Below are 19,971 nucleotides of genomic sequence, written 5' to 3'. Positions count from 1 at the left end.
TTGAAGTGCTCGCAGAGGGATGTATTATACTTTTTAAACAACTCTGTTGTCATGAAAGCACAATTTCATTTCTGACTATTAGTTTTTGTCTGCCATCCAAACATTTAGCAGTCTGAATTATCCCGGTTTGGAAAGGCACTGAGGTTTAGCCGCTATTTACATGCACTGCGGGATCAAACCCTGGCTGAGGTCAAACTCAGGATAAGCCGTTTATTTATTTTTATCTTCAAATTCCCATCAAAAATGAGCAAATAGAATATTTCAAACATCGCCATGGAAACAGAAGAGACATACCGCAATAAACATGAGCTTATCTGGTAAAGAAAAAAGGTAATTTTAGGCTGATATCACTATACTGCAGCTGTTATATCATCACATTCAGATGAGTCTTATGAGCTTTTATTTTTCATATTATCAAGTCAGAGAAGGATTTTCCAAATAACATTAAAGAATTCTGTGACTTTACACAAACTCTCTCATTTAAAAGCTAATTCTGGTTTATTACAACTGGGGTCTTATTTTTGACAGACGTAAACATCGCCCAGGATCCTCCGAATTACACTCGTGTTGGATTAAGCAGTTCACCATTTACATCCAATGCCAAGGTTCGGCGCCAGCTGCAGGAAGTAGTGCGCTCTTTTTGTTTGTGGCGAGGACGGAAGAAAAGTGTGTTGAAGGTCGGGTCGCAGTGTGGCGATAAACAGGCACTGACATATTTACATGGCTAGCTTGTTAAACACTGCTTTAACTTTAACTTAAACTAATATTCACTCTTCCTAGTATCTGTTTTGGTCTCCACCAACTCATGACTCATCTGGGTCTTTAGCTGCTAAATGCTCCACTGTGTTCACCGGCTAGTTGTTGTCTTTGTCTGCTATTTGGTGCTAGACAACTTTCTTACTGCTGCTGCTGGAAACTTTGCTAAGCAGTGATGCTAAACCAAAACAGTAAAGTTGCAGCTTATAAAACCAAAACAATGTTTGTCACTATGAGCAACTCCGTTCACGTCACACGCCTGTGATCCGTTGCTAAAAAAGTGTTGTTCATTATCGTTTAAATGTCACTTTAAACTTTTTTTTACCCATAACAAAGGACTTTTCTTAACCTTAACTGTGCTGTAGTTGCCATGTGCAGAAATAAAATGTTTTAACGTGGTTAACATTCACAAGCCAGATTAGCAAAACACTTTATAATCTGGAGGTAAAAACCAAAGTAAGTACAGAACAGGTTCTCCAAACTGAGCGACTGAATAAGTTCAAAAACGATGCACATGACCGGACGCTGTCGTTTAAGGTTTGGAAACAAAGAGGAGTTGATTATAGCGAGGAAAAGATTTTTGATCAGAGGTGTCGGGGATGCAGACGGTGGTTTCCTGTGTCAAAATCAAAAGCTTCGTTTTTACCCAACCATCACAACCATCACCCCCCAAAACCTCCGTCCTCAGGGGGTCGAGCCGCTCCTGCCTTTGCTTCTGAAGACGATCTCTCTCAGCCACTAACAATTTCATTTTTACAGTTAAAAACTACAAAAAAATAAGAAGTATTCGTTTGGTCTCCTCACACAGGAGAAACACAAATGGAAAGACACTTGAGGACAGATGGGTACACACACACACACACACACACACACACACACACGCAGCAGTGAGTGAGTGATAGAGTGCAGGAGGGAGGTGAGCAGCTGCGGTGATACATGGTAAGTTGAAGGAGAGGAGGCCAAGCAGCTATAAATCCTTCTCTCTCCCAGTTGACCCTTAAGAAGCAGTGGCTGATTAAATTTTCATTGTGTCTCTCGCTCTCCCCCCCCGTGCTTTTCTTTTTCAGATGCTCCAGCAGCAATAAATCCCCACTGCCTGTCTGTCGAGCTGCTTGAAGGCCGAAACAAACCTCCTGCGGGCACGCGGGAACTCATCCAGCTGAAAAAGCTTCTACCTTACAAGTTTCATCGGGACAAATTGATTCTTGTCACGGTCATCGCAAAGCTGGATTGCAATTTTTTTCTGTGTCCTGGATGATTTTTTGGAGGCTGCTGATTTTTTTAGTTGAACGGCGGGGAACAACTCGGGAGGGCCGGAGCCCGATTGGACGACACAAACACGTCTTGGGGACAGGGCGGCGGAGTGAGGCGCACGCATCTAGAGTCGGTGTGATTGCACAAAAGCAGACAAAAGCAACGCACCTAATTTTTATTTGACTTCATTGCAGCGACAGAGGGAAAAAGTCGTCCTGAGGTTGAGGGCAAGAGTGCAAATCACTGAAGGAGCCTCACGTTCGACTAAGGACGACAGTGTGTGGAGGGGAAACTCCAGGCTCTGAAGGACTGAGCCTTGCTTCAGCTTCAGCTTCCTAATGTATGACTGACCTCTCTGGTTTTCATTTCTCTGACAAAGACACAGCCATTACAGCAGTGGCGATGAGTACGGTGCCAGCGATGGCGATGATGGTGACGGTGCTGCTCTCGAGTGAGCGTCACGCTTTTGAATATATATTTTTTTCTTCACAGGCTGCGTTGAGTAAGGAAGTCGGCTTCTGTCACTCACGCTGTCAGTCTTTTCCACGTTTGATGGTTCCTGTCGCTTCTCTTCATATTTAACCAATCAGGAAATGAAACTTCTTCGCTTCTCTGACTACTGCCGTCTTTCAGCACGTCCCCCCCCCGACCGCTCCAGAGGGAAATTTCCAATTCCAGGGTTGACACTTCATCCCCCCTTCAGCTGTCATTACCGGGGACAGTGTGTGCTCTCCATCATGGGAGGGGATCTATCATTTGTTGCCTGCACGGGGGGGGCGGGGGGGTTTCGCCACCTCATGGTGAAAATCATTCGATGATGGGTGTCACGCCAAAACCTTTTTTTTCCATCAATTCAATCACGCAGCTAGACTGAACTAAAAGCACAAACCTCCGCAAGCGCCAAACAATTCTCTCAACTTGCTGTTATGAAATAGATTTCCTGACCTTGAAAAAAAAAAAATCACTAATAGGATCTGGGAACAAATTTCCATTAGTGCTGTAACAGCTATGAAATAATGACTGACGTTTCACATTGGGATCAGCAGCTTAATTCTCTCAGTTGTTCCTTCTAACCGTCACATTTCTTGGGAATTTTGTTCATGTTTCTGAGACGCCGCTGACGGACTGAGTGTCGCGAAAACAAGAATGAAAAGTGTTTGTAGTATTGACCCCCTGCCTTTACAAGTGCAGGTATTTTATTAGCATTTTCATGTGCAATATATGTAAAGGGCAAAGTAAGAGAACACACCAGTAATGCTGTGTAATATTTCATAACGTGTGTGAAACAGGGTTTGTAATCAATAAAGAACAGACATGAACAATAATGGACGTGGAGCTACGCACAAACAACAAAGTTAAGGGAAATGTACATCAAATAAATAAAGAGAATATAAATAAGCTGTGTATTTTTAAATTTGGTCATTCAATTAAATTCTCATTTACTGTGGGTTCAGATATTATTTTTTTTAAGCTTTAAAAAGATATTTATTTATCTCAAAAGAAGAAGTATTATCTGAAAGATCCAGCACACTCACACGGGTGTTTGAGTTTCTCCGGCTGATCAGATCCTCTCCTCAGGTGTGAAGGCGGCTGGAGCTCTGCTGAGAATGTCTCACAGCACAGGTGTTACTAATAACATGGACAACGGCGTCCCGGTATAAGCAATGACAGTGTGAGAGTGAGTCAACAAGCACAACACCGGGACCCTACGACTGAAGCAGGGTCAACTAAAACCGTCCGCGTAGGTTTTTTACCAAGCGTGTGCATGTGTAATCACAGGCTCACAAATCACTACTTATTTACTATAACTGTGAACTATATTTACTGTCGCCGTTTTATTTGAGAGTTCAAATTGCAAGCGTCAAATTTATGCCTCTATATCACGGCCTGTACACTAACACTACGTCCTGCTAACAATCCCACAATGCCACGTCAGGCATTTTATTTTGTAGATGCAAAAATGAGTGAGTGAACGAGGGAGGAGGTTTCGTGCGCAGCCACGATTTGTACGTAAACATATATACAGATACGTGGTTTTCACAAGATTGAAATGATTTCCTTCTTTATAGTCTCTGAATTTAAACCACAGGTCACCTGCTCCTCTGACGGCTTTAAACGCTCCTGTATCGAGGGTCCAGACTAAATACAAGCAAAATGTGGAGTCAAACTTGCTGCTTGAGGTGTAGCTTTATATTCAGTAGGAACAGTAGAATATCATCAAATCTCTTTTGACCTCAATACCTCTCTATGTGTCCCTTGTCTTTAGCACATGAGCTAATAGTCCGCAAATAAACCACAAACTACCAGATATCGCTAAGTGAGAAATTATACTTCTGCGTGTAATTAGGGTGAATTGCCTACATGAAATATCAATTTCACTCCTTTCCTTTACTACGTGCAGTGCACAGGTTCACTGGTCAACACAAAGGGTAATTAAAATTCGCCCCCCCCTCTTGCATTACACAACATCTGGAGGTAAGTATGACACACCAACACACACGCAGATGTCTGTAGTGTACCGCGGGAAGCTAAACGCCTGCTGCTGAACGCTCCTTCTGCGTGTTGGAGTCTCTATAGACACCGTGAAGATGTACACACTTCACGAACCTCACATTGCATGACACCGAGCAGACTCCGTACTGTGTGCCGTGTGCACACATGAGTGAGCTTTGAACATGATAAGGGTTCTCATGTAAAGATGCTTTGTACATCAAAGTGCTTCTCCAATGAGACAGTTGGAAAATAATTAACCTTCCTAAAACACACCAGCAAGGAAACATGCAACCTCTCAGAGCCCCCGCAGATTAGAAAAATACAAAGTGTGGCTAATTAGGATTATAAAATCAATTTATCCAAAAGAGCTACTGCCTTCCCTGTTTGATTTATAACAGGGGCCCTGCCACACATAATGTAATGTAGAAGCCGGGGAAATACAGTATTTACGATCTGCATGCGAAACCTCTGTCGCTCTCCTGTTCCCTCCTTGACTTCAAGTCTTCCTCAATCTTCCTCATTTTCACACACACACACACACACACACACACACACACACACATATATATATATATATTCCAGAAATAAATCACTAACTCCAGAGTGCAGCAGAAAAAATCTGTCTGTTACTCTGATGAAACTGAGTGTGACGTTGTGTGTGTGTGTGTGTGTGTTTTTGCATGATTATTTGTGTAATGGAGGGGAAGCACAGCGTCAGAGATATTTAGTTTGGTCACAACCACAAAAACACAGTAGTGCAGTAACTCAGACAGAGTTGTGTCAGTCGTATCATCGGCACTTATCTTGTCTTCTATAATAAAGCTGCTCCTCTGCGTTTCTGCCTGGCAACAGTGAGTCGGCAGCGCTGCCAGTAGAGACGTTTTAACTTGACAGCGAGCATCATTACACAGTCTCCCTGCAGTGAAGAAGAGTCTCTGAGGGACAGATGCATCAAAAAACCACAAATATTGGAAGGAGGACTGACAACACCATGAGAAAATGGAGGTGTAAAAAAACAATGAGATTGTATTGTGACAAATGTCTTTCTCGCAGCACATTACATAATCATTGGTGTCGATTACATAATTAAGTCTCCACTGCTTCACACTGTCTGATTCTTCTTCATGATCCTGGTTTAAATCTAATGTCACATGTAAAAGCCAAACTTCCACCAGATTCACCTCTTTTTCACGTCGGAGTGAAGAGCTCCAGCAGAGCACAATCAGAGTGGCACAGAGAAGCAGTGCCAAGCAGAGCCGTGTAAAATGAGCCACTGCTGCTTTAATGCTGAGAACATGTGCGGGGATGATGCAGTGCTCAGCCCCCCCCCCCAATATCCTGCCTCTGGGACCACATGCAGGATCTTTGGCCTTGGATCAATTCCAGCCAGAATCCTCTCAGATGTATGGCTGCACTTCGGATCACCTGAGCTCCTCAGACGCAGGACGCACAACAACGGAGCAGAGGAGCGTCAATACGATGGAGGCACAGCTGATGTCTGAGCGCGAGCAGCTGCCATAAATTAAAGCTCCAACATGAGAACCTTTGTCCTCGAGGCAATAACAGATTGATAGTCCTGTCCTCCTCCCTTGCTGACAGGTTGCTGCTCCAACTCTCGTCAAATGCAGCTCATCTACAATAAAAAAAAAACTTTCCTTCCTCCCTGCTGTTGTTTCCGAGTGTCTACTACTCTGTGGCCGCAGTCAGCCACTCAGACGACACACGGTTCGTAAATAAGAGAAGTCGAAATGAGAAGTGTTTACTTTTGACCTGCAGCCCGACGTCCATTTAAATCACATGGTGGGGATCAACGACTCCACCGCTGTTTCTGAATCAACACCAACATTAGACCATCGGTAACAATGTGGATGCTTAACACTGAGTTAGTGGTTAAACTGAAGATCAGGCTTAAAAGATGAGGCTGGCATTATTCCGCATTTTCTTATCCACAAATATCACGAAGAGACCAAAACCAATGCAACTCGAGTCTTGACTTTCCTATCATGTCTGTAGCACTCACCCACAAGCCCATTTGTTGTGTAGGTGATGGATATATTGTTTAATTCAAAAAAAGAAAAAGAAAAAGCTCAGTAACTCCTGCAGCCGGGGCCTCATTTATAAAACAGTGTGTAGGATTCATAGCAAAAGTTTACCTGCACACAAAAGCCACAATTGGTGTTTAACAACAACAACAACAACAAAAGATTTATAAAACTGTGTGCATACCTCTTCCCTTTATAAATCACAGTCAGCTTGAAAATGTGTTTCCTTTGGCAAGCCTTCGCCCAAAAACACAAACACAATTAACCATGAGTGGTCAATGCAAATCCCTCTTGTATATTGATAGACATATTGTTCCTGTGGAGAATGGAGGCAACCAAAACAAAAGGTGTAGAGGCCGAGGGCTGCAACAGCTGATATAACAAACAGGACAATTTCCAAAATCAATCAATGCAGTCCGACGTGGAGGTGGACGCGTCAAACTGCACACAATAGAGGCACAGGGACACCGGAGCTCATTACTGCATGCATAAACAATCAGACCACACAATGGATGTCTTAACATGACGTAAAACACCACATCTAGCTTCACAACGCAGCGGTGCTTCTCTCATTTTCACTGCTGACGAGTGCAGGTGGCAGAGAGGTGTTGGGTAACGTGCTTAGAGAAAGCACTGAGAGTGTGTGTGTGTGTGTGTGTGTGTGTGTGTGTCTCTAGGGAGCTCTGTGCGGCTGCATGGTGGCCCCGACAGACCGTGGTCACTGAGGCGATTTGCTTTTGTTGCTTTGTCTGCAGATGCTTTGGTCTTGCAGGTTTAAAGAGAAACTTGAGGCGATTTGATGATTATTTCTTCAGTTGATTTTTTTTGAGATAAAAAGAAAATCAGCGCATTCATGGTTGATAGTGGGTAAAGGTGAGGCCATTTGAGTGGACTGAGTTTGAGCATCGCACGGTTCTGAATCACTATGATTTGAGACGGCACGTATATTTTGAGATAGAAAGGTGCTTATGGAATAATTAGTGTTTCACTTCAAGCACATAAACAACAAAAAGCTGCGGGCCTGAACGTTTGTGACGTGGCTAAATGATTTATCCACAACGTGATATGAAGTGAAATTATCTGTGAATAATCTGTGTCGCCACTTTCCCAAAGTCAGGTCTACAAAATGTTCGCACACCTGGGTCAGAGTTTCCGTACAGGTGTGCACAGTCAGTTTGTTGCTTTTCCGTTGAGAAGATGTTCACCTTTGCATCTTTCAATCCCCCTGTTTTGTGAGAACAGGATTATACATGAGGCCCCGGGGCTCTGTAGTTTAGGCAAACGTTACTCAAACGAAAGTAATTAGTGCATTTTTAGAGGCTGTTTTCCACCACAGACCAGTCGCAGTTAAAGCTCTGGTGAATATTAATGGCAGCAGGACAGTGTGTGTTGGACCGGCTCAAAATGAGCCACTGTATGTGTTCATCACGATGAACCAATGACATGAACAGTGTGGCTTTATTAATGTGAATTTTTAACAGTATTTGGACAAAAATGGAGGACAACCTCTTGTGCATTACTGCTAGCATTATGACCCATGGATCATGAGTGCTGGCTGTATCAGTGGATGAAAAATATCCAAACCTGCAACAGCACTGTGCTTTATTTTCCCAGTGTTTGGTGATGTGTTTTTTTTGTTTTTTTTCCAGAGACATGGCTTGACACAAAATAAATTGAGCAGAAATGAACTGCGGCTTCGGGAACCTTTTGGATTGAATCTTGGAAATGTTATTTACTCGAGCGCCGAAGAGAGCGCAGCAGATCATGTGCTGTCATTCATTCAATTTGTCAAGAGTTTCTAAACCGATGCGCTGAGCAATCGTGTGTGAGCGGGAATCCTTATGAAGCCGAGTAACTGACATCAAATAGAGCAGGTTGTAGCACAGCAAGCGTTCTCATCTGTCAACCATCATCAGAGTTTTCAGAGGTATCAAATCTGACAGTCTCCGTGCATTAAACACGAGCACTGAGCCTAAGTGCATGATGAACCTTGTGGAATTCACCACAATTATGAGTCAAATCTTCTAAAAAAAAAAAAATTGACATATGCAGGAAAATACACAATAAACTCATTTTCCTTTCACATTTGATAAAGCTCCGCAAAAAGATAAATATTTATAGATTTTATCCTTTTGATAATGCAGTGCCAACCCCAGATTTGGTATGTGTCACTGTTGCACAGCTTTGTTCCCAAATCAGCTTTTTCAACATCAAGTGCTCTGATATGAAATACGTGCGACTGTATTGGTTATGGAGGAGCAGCGTGCATGAGACGCTATCTCGGAGCCAAACTTTACTTGGAGCCGAAATTGCATCGACCCTGGCACGTCACATTAAAATTCAGCCTCAGCAAACGTCTGAATGGGACTGATTACCTGCTCTCTCTCTTTCATTCTCTCTTGTAGAGGCAGGTAACACAACAGCTGTAACGTTGTTAACATCGCTTTTCTTCTGACTTCTGGCTGCAGACACTAAACTTTTAATCAGACTGCGCGAGCGAGCGCCGACTCTCTCTCCGGCTCTGATTCCCAGCCAACTCCTCCACTCTCGGAAAAACCAGGGGAGGCAGAGGAGCCAAGCTTTGCTGTACCTAATCAGCCCAATCGATCACTTTAATTGATGACAGTGGATAAATGATGATCAGCAGAGGATTTATCAATGGATTTCTGGTTGTCCTGCTCAGGGCATTAGACTCCAGAGGGTTTGTCTGATTCCTCCATTTAATGCCAAAAAAAAACCCAAGTAAACATGTCGTCTTATACTTGGCATGTAAAGAGATGAATCATGGTTCCAAATATCATGAAAATCAAGTAGTTTATCATTTTTGGTTTTTGAAAATAGTGCGCTGCCAGTTTGGAGAGGAGGTTAAATACCTCAGTGTCCTCACAAGTCAGACGGGTCTGAAGAAGCCTCTTGGATGAGAAGTGAAACGTCTGCAGGAACCACAACATCTACTGTCAGACTACTTGCCCAGGATTCAACTTTTCTTGAATGTTTTGGTATCTCACACTGAAAATCAATCTCACCATTAGTACAGCGGTTCTTCTTTCATGCATGTCCTTGTATTCATGTGTTCTCTGCAGCAACTACACCTTCAGACTATTCCTTTACAAACCGAGAGGCTGCTCTTCCGTTACAGACTCATTGGGGAAAGATGCGAAAACAAAAGACAATCGACCATCTTGCCACTCGCTCATGTTCATTTTGAACAAATTATAAACTGGCCGCAGTCCAGTCTCTTAATCTTCCTTTATTCCCCAGAGCACCTCTGGACGCCGCGCGTAAATCCTGGCTACCTGAACCGTTTGTAAAGAGTTTCTAGAGCAGAAAGAGGTGAAAAGGCATCACGTGCTAAAATAACTGTATGTAAGTCAATGTCTCAGAAAAGAACAGAAGACCGGATGTTTAGCAGCTGGAAGCACAACGTTTGAGTTCAGTTCACACCCCACAGAGTGTGTTTTATCTCCACTGGTGTGTCATCTGACGCTGATGATTAGGCAACAGACTCTAACCTGGCACTTACTCAGATGTTATTTCAACCCTGACTGACAAACGCAGACGCACAGTGAGAAAAGTACTAGATGCGGATCTGTTGCCATGGTAACGCGGACCAATAGATCTCAGCTATTGACTGAGGTTGAAGATCTCTGTAGACCTATTAAAGAAAACACCTACACACACACACACACACACACACACACGTACTGTATGTGCCTGCAGACTCAAATGCTGACACACACACACATAAATCAAACTCACCACCAGTTAAACATCAGCCCACGAAAACATCTTTCTTTGTTATAAATGGAGAATACAAAAATACAACGGGAACGTTTTCGCTCTAAAAAAGACCTGAAGCAGCTGAATGCTTGAGTAACCAGGTAAGAGAGAGAAAGTCAAATCTCCCCAAGCCATGCTATGGAAACGCTTGCTTTTAAGTGGCACAGAAGGACGATACAAAAGAGGATACGTTGAGAGTGAGTGGGACGATTTGCTCAGATTTAACTGGGGAGGCTGGTAAACTGATAAACTGCCAAATACTCCAAATACTTTGGCAATCTTCTCCATACTCCGGAGCTCCGCTTTCATTCTCAAATCTACGCTCAACAAAGGCGTCTGCATCTTAAACATTTGTGCTTAACGCAGGGGCGCAGTCTGTCTTTATTACTCTCGAATGTCACCCAGAGGATGGATGGCATGTGTTAAGAAGAGGAGCCGGTATTTCATTATTTTCCAATTTGAAAGTTAATAGAGAGGTTGCCGAGGTGGTACTGAGAGAGAGAGTCTACTTCAGACTGCCTCACTCTGAGCGAGCGACTCAGCCAATGAATCATTTAATTAACTATCAAAATATAAAACAGCAACAAGCCAGCAGAACAGCTGGTAAACCAGTCAGCAATTTAATCAGAAACAAAAAAAGGGCCATTTGTTCTGGTTTTGTCCTCCAATTCATCAATTTTGGGAAAATGAGAAAGCTGACTTTAAAGGCATGTTGAGATGTGGGACTAATGAGTGTGTAGAGGACATTTTGCTACGGTGGCACCAGTTGTGTTGACTAATGGCATTTTGTTTTTGTACTGAACACAGACTCGTTATATTTACTGTGTTTTTTTGTTTTATCGGGTCATTTTAACTGAGAATGTAAAATAAAAATCAAGATTTAAGAAAACGTCCGCAGCACCTTGTCTCATAGTGACAAGCTTCCACAGCTCTCTGTTAAATATCCAGAGAGTTATTGTTCCTTGAAAGAGACAGGACATTTGACATTTAAGTTTTTCAAATGTCATCCTTAGTGCTGCAAGCACCAACATTAAAATACTATTCACTCAATCAAGAGTCTGAGGGGTGATTATGCCCAGACAATCATAAATAAAACTATAGAATTACCCTGCATTGCTGGTGACCACAGATGTGAAGTGGAGATAGTTGTTTTTGTTATTTGGGTGAACTGACTCTTGCCAGATGCATCTGTGAATAGCTCTGGACCTGCTTGGATTCTCAATGGATGACAGATGCATTTACAGCTGTATTTTGTGAATTTCTGCTTTGTGTAAACAAACTTTGTGTGTACATGTATGTCAGTTGTATTTATACTTAATTATCCTTGATATTAATTTGTTTTCAAGAAATTCTCAAAAGGCAAACTTGACATGTGTAGTCAGGGCCTACTCCAGGGTTTAACCAGCTCAAAATGAAATGCAAATGTCTGAAGGTTAGGAGCTGAGGTTTATGCTGCCAAAAAGCCCATCAGAAGCCTCTCAGGCTCAGGCTCAAAAGCATAAACTACGGATTGGTTTTGTGTCAGTAAATCATAAATATCATGACAAAGGACAAAGAGCTGGAGTCAAAGCATCATGACTGGAAATGTGACCATCTTCGCTGCTATTTTCCTGTTTTCCTTGGATGGCTGTAAGGACACGGAGATCATACATTTTTTATCCGTACTGACTATGAACACGTCCCCTATGGATCATGTTCGAGGTTGACGACCTCGGGGCTCAATGCTCTATGAATGAATAAAAAGTTTCCTCTTTAAGCGGCAGCGGTGAGTGTTGTGGCGCGGCGCGGTGCGGCGCGGCGCAGCGCTGCGGTCCACCGTGCGCTCCGGCTGCGTGTTTGGGGACGTGACATCGGTTAGGGCCTGTGTGCTGCCGCACCGATGGTATTGTAAATATACAATACACATATATTAAACGCTGCCGGACCAATTAATCAGACTCATAAAAAATACAGGCTATGAGAATAATAACAAAGCCCTCAAAGATCACCAAAGCAGCGCCAGGCGCATCAAAACGACTGCCGTCTTTTACAACACAGCTGTTGTTGTTAATGGTTATCATTTATGTCAAATAAAGTCTGATGAAATCTTCCACAAGTTCATTTTCTCCTAAACTGGCTAATGAAGATCTGCATTAATAATAGCATAAATCAAGGCAGCTTGAGACTGGAATAGGAGTCAGAGCATTCAGCGCATTACAGGCTGCTGGTCGTGTGTTATTTATGGTCTATTTGTATGATTATAAGGAATAACGGGCCACTCTCACAGGTTGGACAATAACAAAGCATCGATGTCTTACCGTCAGCGGCCAAGGAGCTCTGCATCATCAGCATCAGCACCGTGCCGATGGTCACAAACCATCGGGCCGTCATCCCATTCAGCGCCCGTGTCCTCTTCCAGTTCTTCGGCGTGCACACGGCCACCATCCGCGCATCCAGGATCCATGCCGTCGGAGAGGAAGAGCAGGGGTCTTTTTTAACATTTATCCCATCGACCCCGGGGCCACTGCTGCCGCTGCTGCTGCTGGAGAGGAGCGCATGTTTAGGAGCCATTGGTCAACCAATTAATCCTGAATGGAAAACATCTAACGGCGCTGCTGTGGTGAAAGGCATCCGATCAACCTGCCCCCGGTGCGGACAAGCAGGGCTCCGCTCTCCATGAGCCTGCTGGAGGCTGAGGGTCGATAAAGAAACAAAGAGATTTTTTTTCCCCCTCTATGCGTCTCACTGTGTGTGTTTCTATGTGTAAGCGCGCTTAAGTCTGATGTCCCTACTGCGACCGCAAAGCGCTCTCCATCTCTGCGGGCAGCTTCGTCAATGCACGGCTACAATACCGGAACAGCTGATACTGCCTTCAAAATAAAAGCGTCATATTTAGCCTACTTGGAGGTGCATCTGGCACGGTGGTGTTAACTGAGCACTCCAGCGATTTTTCACTGTAAAATATGTTTAGTAGGAGAAGCAAACTATAAAGCAAATGAGAACAGTTGTATAAAGTCTAACATCTGTGACTCTAGAGCTTTAAATCCTAAGCGATAACCTTGAATTTATCAGAGTTATCCAGGTCTTGGGATGGAAACTGGTACTTCATTTAAAATAGAGCAATGTGGAACAACATAAAAGACCATGTTTTTGTTTTCTTTCAGTACTGAAGCCTAGCATACAAATGAAAGTAAACTCATCATCATCATCAACATCTGGAATATTTATGATCTCAGCCACTTCCCCCAGTCACAGTAAATTATTAAACCAGGGTTTTACTTTGGATAACTTGTAAAATGCAATATCCAATGGTCTGAAAAGGTTATTTATAAGGATGCTGCCTGTTTATACCCTAACTAAAAAAAATCTCAATATAACCTAAAGTCAGTTGCACTTCTTCTGTTGGATTAGCTCACATGGACTGAATGCAGCATTAGCTGTCCTCAAATGGATTAGAAAAGGAACCCAAATTGACAGCGTTCATTTTTAATGGGTAAAGTAACTAACTTCCGGTCTTGTTTTGGCTTATTGCGTCTAACTTTACACAGCTTCTAGCAGCCTGCATGTTTGATGTAATTATGGTTAAAAATGACAGAAACAGGCTGGTCCATACGGTCACTGAGTATATAACCACTGAATACGGAGATGTGAGACCAAACTACTCACTTATGTCTTTCTTTCCTCTTTAGTGTGAAGCCCTCTGCATCATTAAAGGACTGAAAATCAAGGCAGGCTGTGACGCCAGCGCTGCTTTGCTGTAAGATGTGTTTTTGGCAGATATGAGTTCAGCAGGAGGCAGGCGGCCCCTGGTGGGAGCTGAGGGCAATGTCACTCTGCCTGTGCACAGTCACCAAAGTAGGATGACAACAACGCCGGGGAAATACACTCATCATTAGACCCGCTCCCATTGTGCCCAATTTACTGTTAAAGAAATAATGGTGGAATCATTGTTTTGCTGCTGGAACACCCTCTAGGACACTTAATTTGTAAACACTGTGTTATGTCATCAAAGTGCATTAGCCTAAACCTGCACAGAGGGAGTGTTGTGAGAAATTATTAACAGCTCGTTGCATAAATTGCAAATTGCAAATTGCAAAAAAAACAGGTTACTACTTTTTGCCTGCCAAATACACACCTTAACAAATGATAACACCAATGACATTAATTCATTTGACAGATGGCTAAAATACACTTAGGACATTCAGTGAAATGGCTCGTTTTATACAGTTTCTTAGTACTTCCGGTGAGCTCCAACATATTTTTTATAAACAGTCTATGACTCATTGCGGCCTGGAAATGATGCAGGAAAAGACAGTAATGTGAAAAGCTAATTGTTCACTGATAAAGACTGAAAGTATGTTTTTATTTAATTAAATATTTGAATGTCTTATCCTAGTTGAAGTGCTTTATACCTAGTCGACGTCCGAAGTCGTGTTAATTCTGTGAATGTGCCTTGGCTACGGAAGAGCTTGAGGCTAACTGCAACACGGTTGATTCGTTCTAGTCCCGCGCGCCCTTTACCGTTAGTAACACCGGATTCAGAGCTGGCGTTTTTGTAGGCCAACCCGGAAGTTAGCATCACCCTGGCTACCTCCACAAAAAGCTAATGGTTTTTCTTTTCGATTACTGCAGAAAATAAGCTCAAAGACAAACAAACGTATATGATACTTACACGTGTTGTTCAGCACGACGATCTTCACAAATCCGCTTTTACGATTTGGGGAGTCTAAATACAATTGCCAGAAGTAAAAGAAAAAAAAAAAGCTAATGCTAGGCATGACTTCAATGTCACCACCACAAAAGCCTTTCCTGTTAGAAAATAAGTAAGAGTTTGCCAAAGCACGAATATAAGCACAACGAGGCTGTCAAAGTGGACTAATGATTACATGTCTGTAGTCTCATTTAGCTACTTGATGGCAACCGGGCTTTTAATAAAAGACATAAAAGTTTAAAGAAATCACGATTCGGGTGTTTACCGACGTATTTTATGTCGTAGAATAAAATGTGAAAATGTCTTGAGCTTGTGTTAACCACAGACGTTATTTCAATCATCTAGCCAAAACCTATTCAAAAAAACCTATAGATCTTCGGGGCGAGGGAACCGGAAGTGCTAAAATGCTAACTTACTTCCGGGCTTTAGGGCTCATGGGCTCATTCCTATAGCACTCTCGTTGTCATAGTAACCTGATATACTGGTACCAGGTTACCAGCACATATAAGGAGGCCAACAGGTGACAAGAAACTAAAGCCGAAGACATTAGACATAATTTAAGAACAGAGCCAACGTCAGTTTGCTAACTGGAGAGCACTGACAAGTTTCTCATTTGCAAAATGTCGCACTTATAAGATATATAGGTCACAAAAAAACAAATGTATGGGTTTCTATATGTTATTGTGTTAATGTTTATAAAATGTATCAGCCAATACTATAAAAAAAATTTTAACTCAAGTATTAATAAGTTACAGGAGGTTCAGCTTTTCGATGCTAATACTGTATTTTTTTAAATTCAGAAATATAACTATCAATGCATTGTTCATTTAATATACAAATAGAGAAAATTTGAGATGTCACATAAGACAGTACAATGCCCTTTATTGTATATTGTTGCTACATGCCAGTAAATGCACAATGAAACTGTAAAATATGACTTCTTTATCAACAAAGACAACAAACATTGAATGAAGCAAAAGATTTTTTTTTTTTTAATTCAAAGTGAATTTTGACATAGTACACCATCAATTCATAATTTGACACTCACCAATAAGAGTCACCAAGAAGGACCCGCTTTTTGTGACAAAGTACATAAGGCTTGGTCACACTGAAACTCACTGAGAACTAGAGGGGGGAAAAGAAAATGACCGCAAACTGGTAAGACACATTATTACATCCAAACAATAATCATTTTCCCAGTCCTCATATTGTTTTATATTGCACAGTGCAGTTGCTACATGTCAAACTAGTGTAGCATTTAAGAAAAGAAAAAAAAAAATCATAAAGCCACACAAAACTACACATATTTAGAACAGTAACAGTTTCAATTTAGCAATCATGTCTACATATTTGTGTCTAAATACAATAAATGCCAACATGATAATTAGATAGTTGTGGTACAAAATCTACTCAAAACGTATCTTAGGAGTCAAATTTCACACAATTTATTTTTCAGCCCAGTACCCAAATGAGATGACCCATGCGTGGTGAGTTTTTTTGTTTTTGTTTGTTTGTTTGTTTGTTTGTTTTTTGTTTGTTTGTTTGTTTGTTTGTTTTTGAGCAGTTTTGACATGAGGGGACCCAATGAATACAGGCCTGGGACCAATTTGCACGTCTCTGACAGCCGACTAGTCTTTGAAAAACTGATAAGAAAACAGAGAGGATTCTAGTTTATCTACATTTGTTAAGGGAGACTGGTTTCTAATGCCTAATAAAGGCCCTCCATCACAGAGAGCTACGTTTCCCCTCATGTTTCTTAAGTACTTGAAGGGTCTTTAGGCCTGCTTTGTCACTTAAGGCTGCTGGGCTCCGTGTGCTTGTTGAGCTTTGGATTTGGGACTGTGTGACCCTCTGGTGACTTTGATGATGCAACCGTCAGTGTAAAGCTGCAGGGAGGTGGGATTATCTACCCTAAGCAATCAACCCCAAAGTAGAAGGGGATTACAGTGTGGTGCATCACTGAGGTGGTACATATGTTCATCTCATCACAGGTGCTGAGCTGACAGAGAGAATAGAGATATGGGGAATTGACGAGAGGCTGCACACCACAGAGTTAAAAAATAAGAAAAAATTCCTTGAAGTTAAGTACTGATTACTGTGCCACAACACGCACCTATCATTTAGGATTCTATACTGCACTTCAAGCCCAACAGTGTGCATCCTCTCGTTTGCTTAAGGATCGTCAACACAGTAGCATATTTAGACAAACAGACAAAATAAACCCATTATTTAACATAGCAAAACCATAACAATGTGTTACAATGAGTAGATTAGGATGGGACAACTTTGGACCTAAACCTTGAATATAATTGATGAATAAAGCATTTTGAAACAACCCCTGACTGAAACACATGGTGATATCTACCAATGGTAATAGCTGCATACAGGAACTATCAACATCCCAAACACAACAGGAGAGAAAATGCTGTATAGCCATCAGAAATGCAAACCAAAAACAGATGTCTTGAGTTCCACAAATACATTCACGGTGTGAGAATAAAGCTCTGCATTTGTGTATATTCAGGCCCTATGTTTTTGAGTACTGCACGGTGTTCTTGGTGAGCACAATAAAACATTCCCTGACTTGTACTTTCTTAGGATTCTGTAAGAAAAAAAAAAAAGAGATTGTTTTCAGAACTCAACTTAGTCAAACAAACAACTTTGGGGTTTTGTGATGTGAAAATAGGAGCTGATCCCCTTAGAAGGAATTAGTCAACAAATTTCCGACTGCTTTGATATCAATGCAAGACGTCATCTGTCAGCCACTTGTTTGAAGAAAGGCACTAGTTGTACAGTACGAAGAGTTGCAAATACAGTCCAAGAACGGAAATAAAATGTCATCAGAAGAAAAACTAGAAAAACAAAAATACATCAACACACCGGTTACAGAATCCAAGAGTGAACCCAGCCTACATTTGAAATACTGATGCTAAATACACACGCACAAAAACACACACACACACGCACACACACCAAAAAGCAACAGAATAAAAAAAAAAGAAAATTCATAACTTCCATTACAGCAGTTTACAATCACTTCAAAACAACAAAGCCAATATACAGAGGCACTAGCATATAGGAATAGCATTCAATACACTCTATGATCAAAAATAAAACCCACTTCTATTGTATCTAGTCGTCAGAACTATAATACAAAAGAGAGAATGCAGGCTAGAATGAGATTAATCCTCTAAATTCACAGCTACGAAGTGGCAGATAATCAGTACATAGCAGCTTATTATCTATACATTCCAAATACAATTTGCCAAACATAGCTCAGAAAAATAAAACCTCAACCTCATTTTTAAAATAGAGATCTCACAATATATTCCAATGTTGATAACTGCAACAGTATGCTGGAGGTGAAAGGAGAAATAGTAGCGACCATGCTTCAGAAATGATTAATGAACAGTCTTTGGTGCTGATTGGTGTAAAATACCGCTTGATATGACGACAGGTAAAGACGCAGCTCTACTACACACCGGAAATCAAAAACACAAAACCCAAAAAATAATCAAGGCTATGCATCCACCCTGAAGGAATGTATCAAAACTGACAACAGGCTTCAATACATGGACAAAAGGTTCGTCTCACACAAATATTTAAAACAATTACCAATACACCTCTAACACTCAATAGCCCAGCAATGATACTGTAAGCTGATAGGTTATTTCAAACACTGACAAGCATTTAAAAATAAAAACACAAAACAATCTTATTTTTCTTATTCTATGCCACTCCCAAAATCTAAAACATAAAATGCATTACTGCAAGTCTAACTTAAATGCAAAATAATAAAAACTAAGCAACCCAGAGGCTATCTAGATTGTATTGCAGTTACAGTAAACAGTGACAATACTGTTATGAATTAAGTACTATAGTGAATAGAAATCGATTATCAAAATATCAAATCACTCTTTATGTACATAAAAAGCTCATTCAGTCAAAGCCCTAAATGTGCAGCCTCTAGCTAAAGTAAATCCATACTCTGAGTTAGAAAGCAAACTGAAGTCCAACATTTGCCAATATGAAAACATTACCACAAGCATTATCCTCATATTTATCCAATAAGCCCATTGTTATCAGAGTCTGAAGGTTAAGTGCTAAAGGCCCATTTAAATTTACAATCTATAAGCTCCTGAAGTAACGTCATAGACTCTGGTTTTAAGGCACTAGGAGATGGCAGCAGCAAAGTCTGCCCGAAACAAAGACAGGAGCATTCGATCCTGGTTAATACAGACTGGGATGGCTTAACAAACAGATCTGACCGGCTAGCACATGCTACAAGGCAACAAAGATAAAGGGAAGGGGAGGCTGAGCGATCTGACAGCAACGACAACAAGTGATTTCCAGCCTCTAATTAGATCATATTGTCTGAACACTACACAACAACAAATGACAGGAGGTAATGTGCAAAGGACACATTCTTAATTAAAATTTCCTTATCATCATCGTTTGTGAAATAATTCACTCTTGTAATGCTCTCTTATAAAGCTTTGTGGTTTTAATAAATCATTGTTTCCTCTCTTGGCTGACATGATTTCACGGGAAGTCTTTCAGATCTGAAGTTGCTCTTGACATTTGACGTGAACCTCCAGATTTCAGAGGCTGTAAATTTCTTTGTCCTCAAAACACCATAAAACATTATCTTCAGCATTGTTACTTTTACGTTTCTTTCTCAATCCCCTATGACAGATTCTTATCCATCCTCCTTCTCCTTAACCATATTTTTGTCTTTCTCATCTTCATCATCACAAGTGTCCGTTTTGTGCTCTGGTGCCAGCTCTACCTGCCCAGGTTGCAGCCCCAGTCCATTTTCCATTGCCCCTCCTCACCAGAAGGTGCTGCTGCGGCCCCGTCCTGCTCCTCAGATATAAGAGAACTGGGGGTGGTGGCTGAGCTTGGTGGGGCTCAGAGGGAAGCCTGTGTAGGCAGCTGGGGAGGCCATGTAGGGGT

General features: G+C 41.6%; 2 protein-coding genes across 6 annotated transcripts in view; both read right to left on the bottom strand.

Moving 5' to 3' along the window:
- The window catches only part of kiaa1549la (KIAA1549-like a), a 96,919-nt gene extending 83,839 nt beyond the window's left edge, over positions 1-13,080 (bottom strand). For both annotated transcript variants that reach the window (XM_023407027.2, XM_087174181.1), the window contains exon 1: positions 12,623-13,080. In XM_023407027.2, coding sequence (XP_023262795.1) covers positions 12,623-12,875 — 253 coding nt within the window. In that variant the 5' untranslated portion in view covers positions 12,876-13,080. The remainder of the gene's footprint in view (positions 1-12,622) is intronic.
- A 2,904-nt stretch (positions 13,081-15,984) lies between these two features.
- Positions 15,985-19,971, bottom strand: part of LOC111655578 (homeodomain-interacting protein kinase 3-like) — a 31,681-nt gene continuing 27,694 nt past the window's right edge. For all 4 annotated transcript variants that reach the window (XM_023407030.2, XM_023407032.2, XM_023407031.2 and 1 more), the window contains exon 18: positions 15,985-19,971. This exon is cut by the window's right edge and continues 502 nt beyond it. In XM_023407030.2, coding sequence (XP_023262798.1) covers positions 19,883-19,971 — 89 coding nt within the window. In that variant the 3' untranslated portion in view covers positions 15,985-19,882.

This window comes from Seriola lalandi, unplaced genomic scaffold (assembly GCF_002814215.2).
Source record: "Seriola lalandi dorsalis isolate HSWRI2012SDOR001 ecotype SW California unplaced genomic scaffold, Sedor1 jcf7180002054325, whole genome shotgun sequence".
NCBI classification, from domain to species: Eukaryota; Metazoa; Chordata; class Actinopteri; order Carangiformes; family Carangidae; genus Seriola; species Seriola lalandi.
The sequence above is the reverse complement of the archived record's forward strand: the minus strand, read 5'-3'. Positions and strand labels throughout refer to the sequence as shown.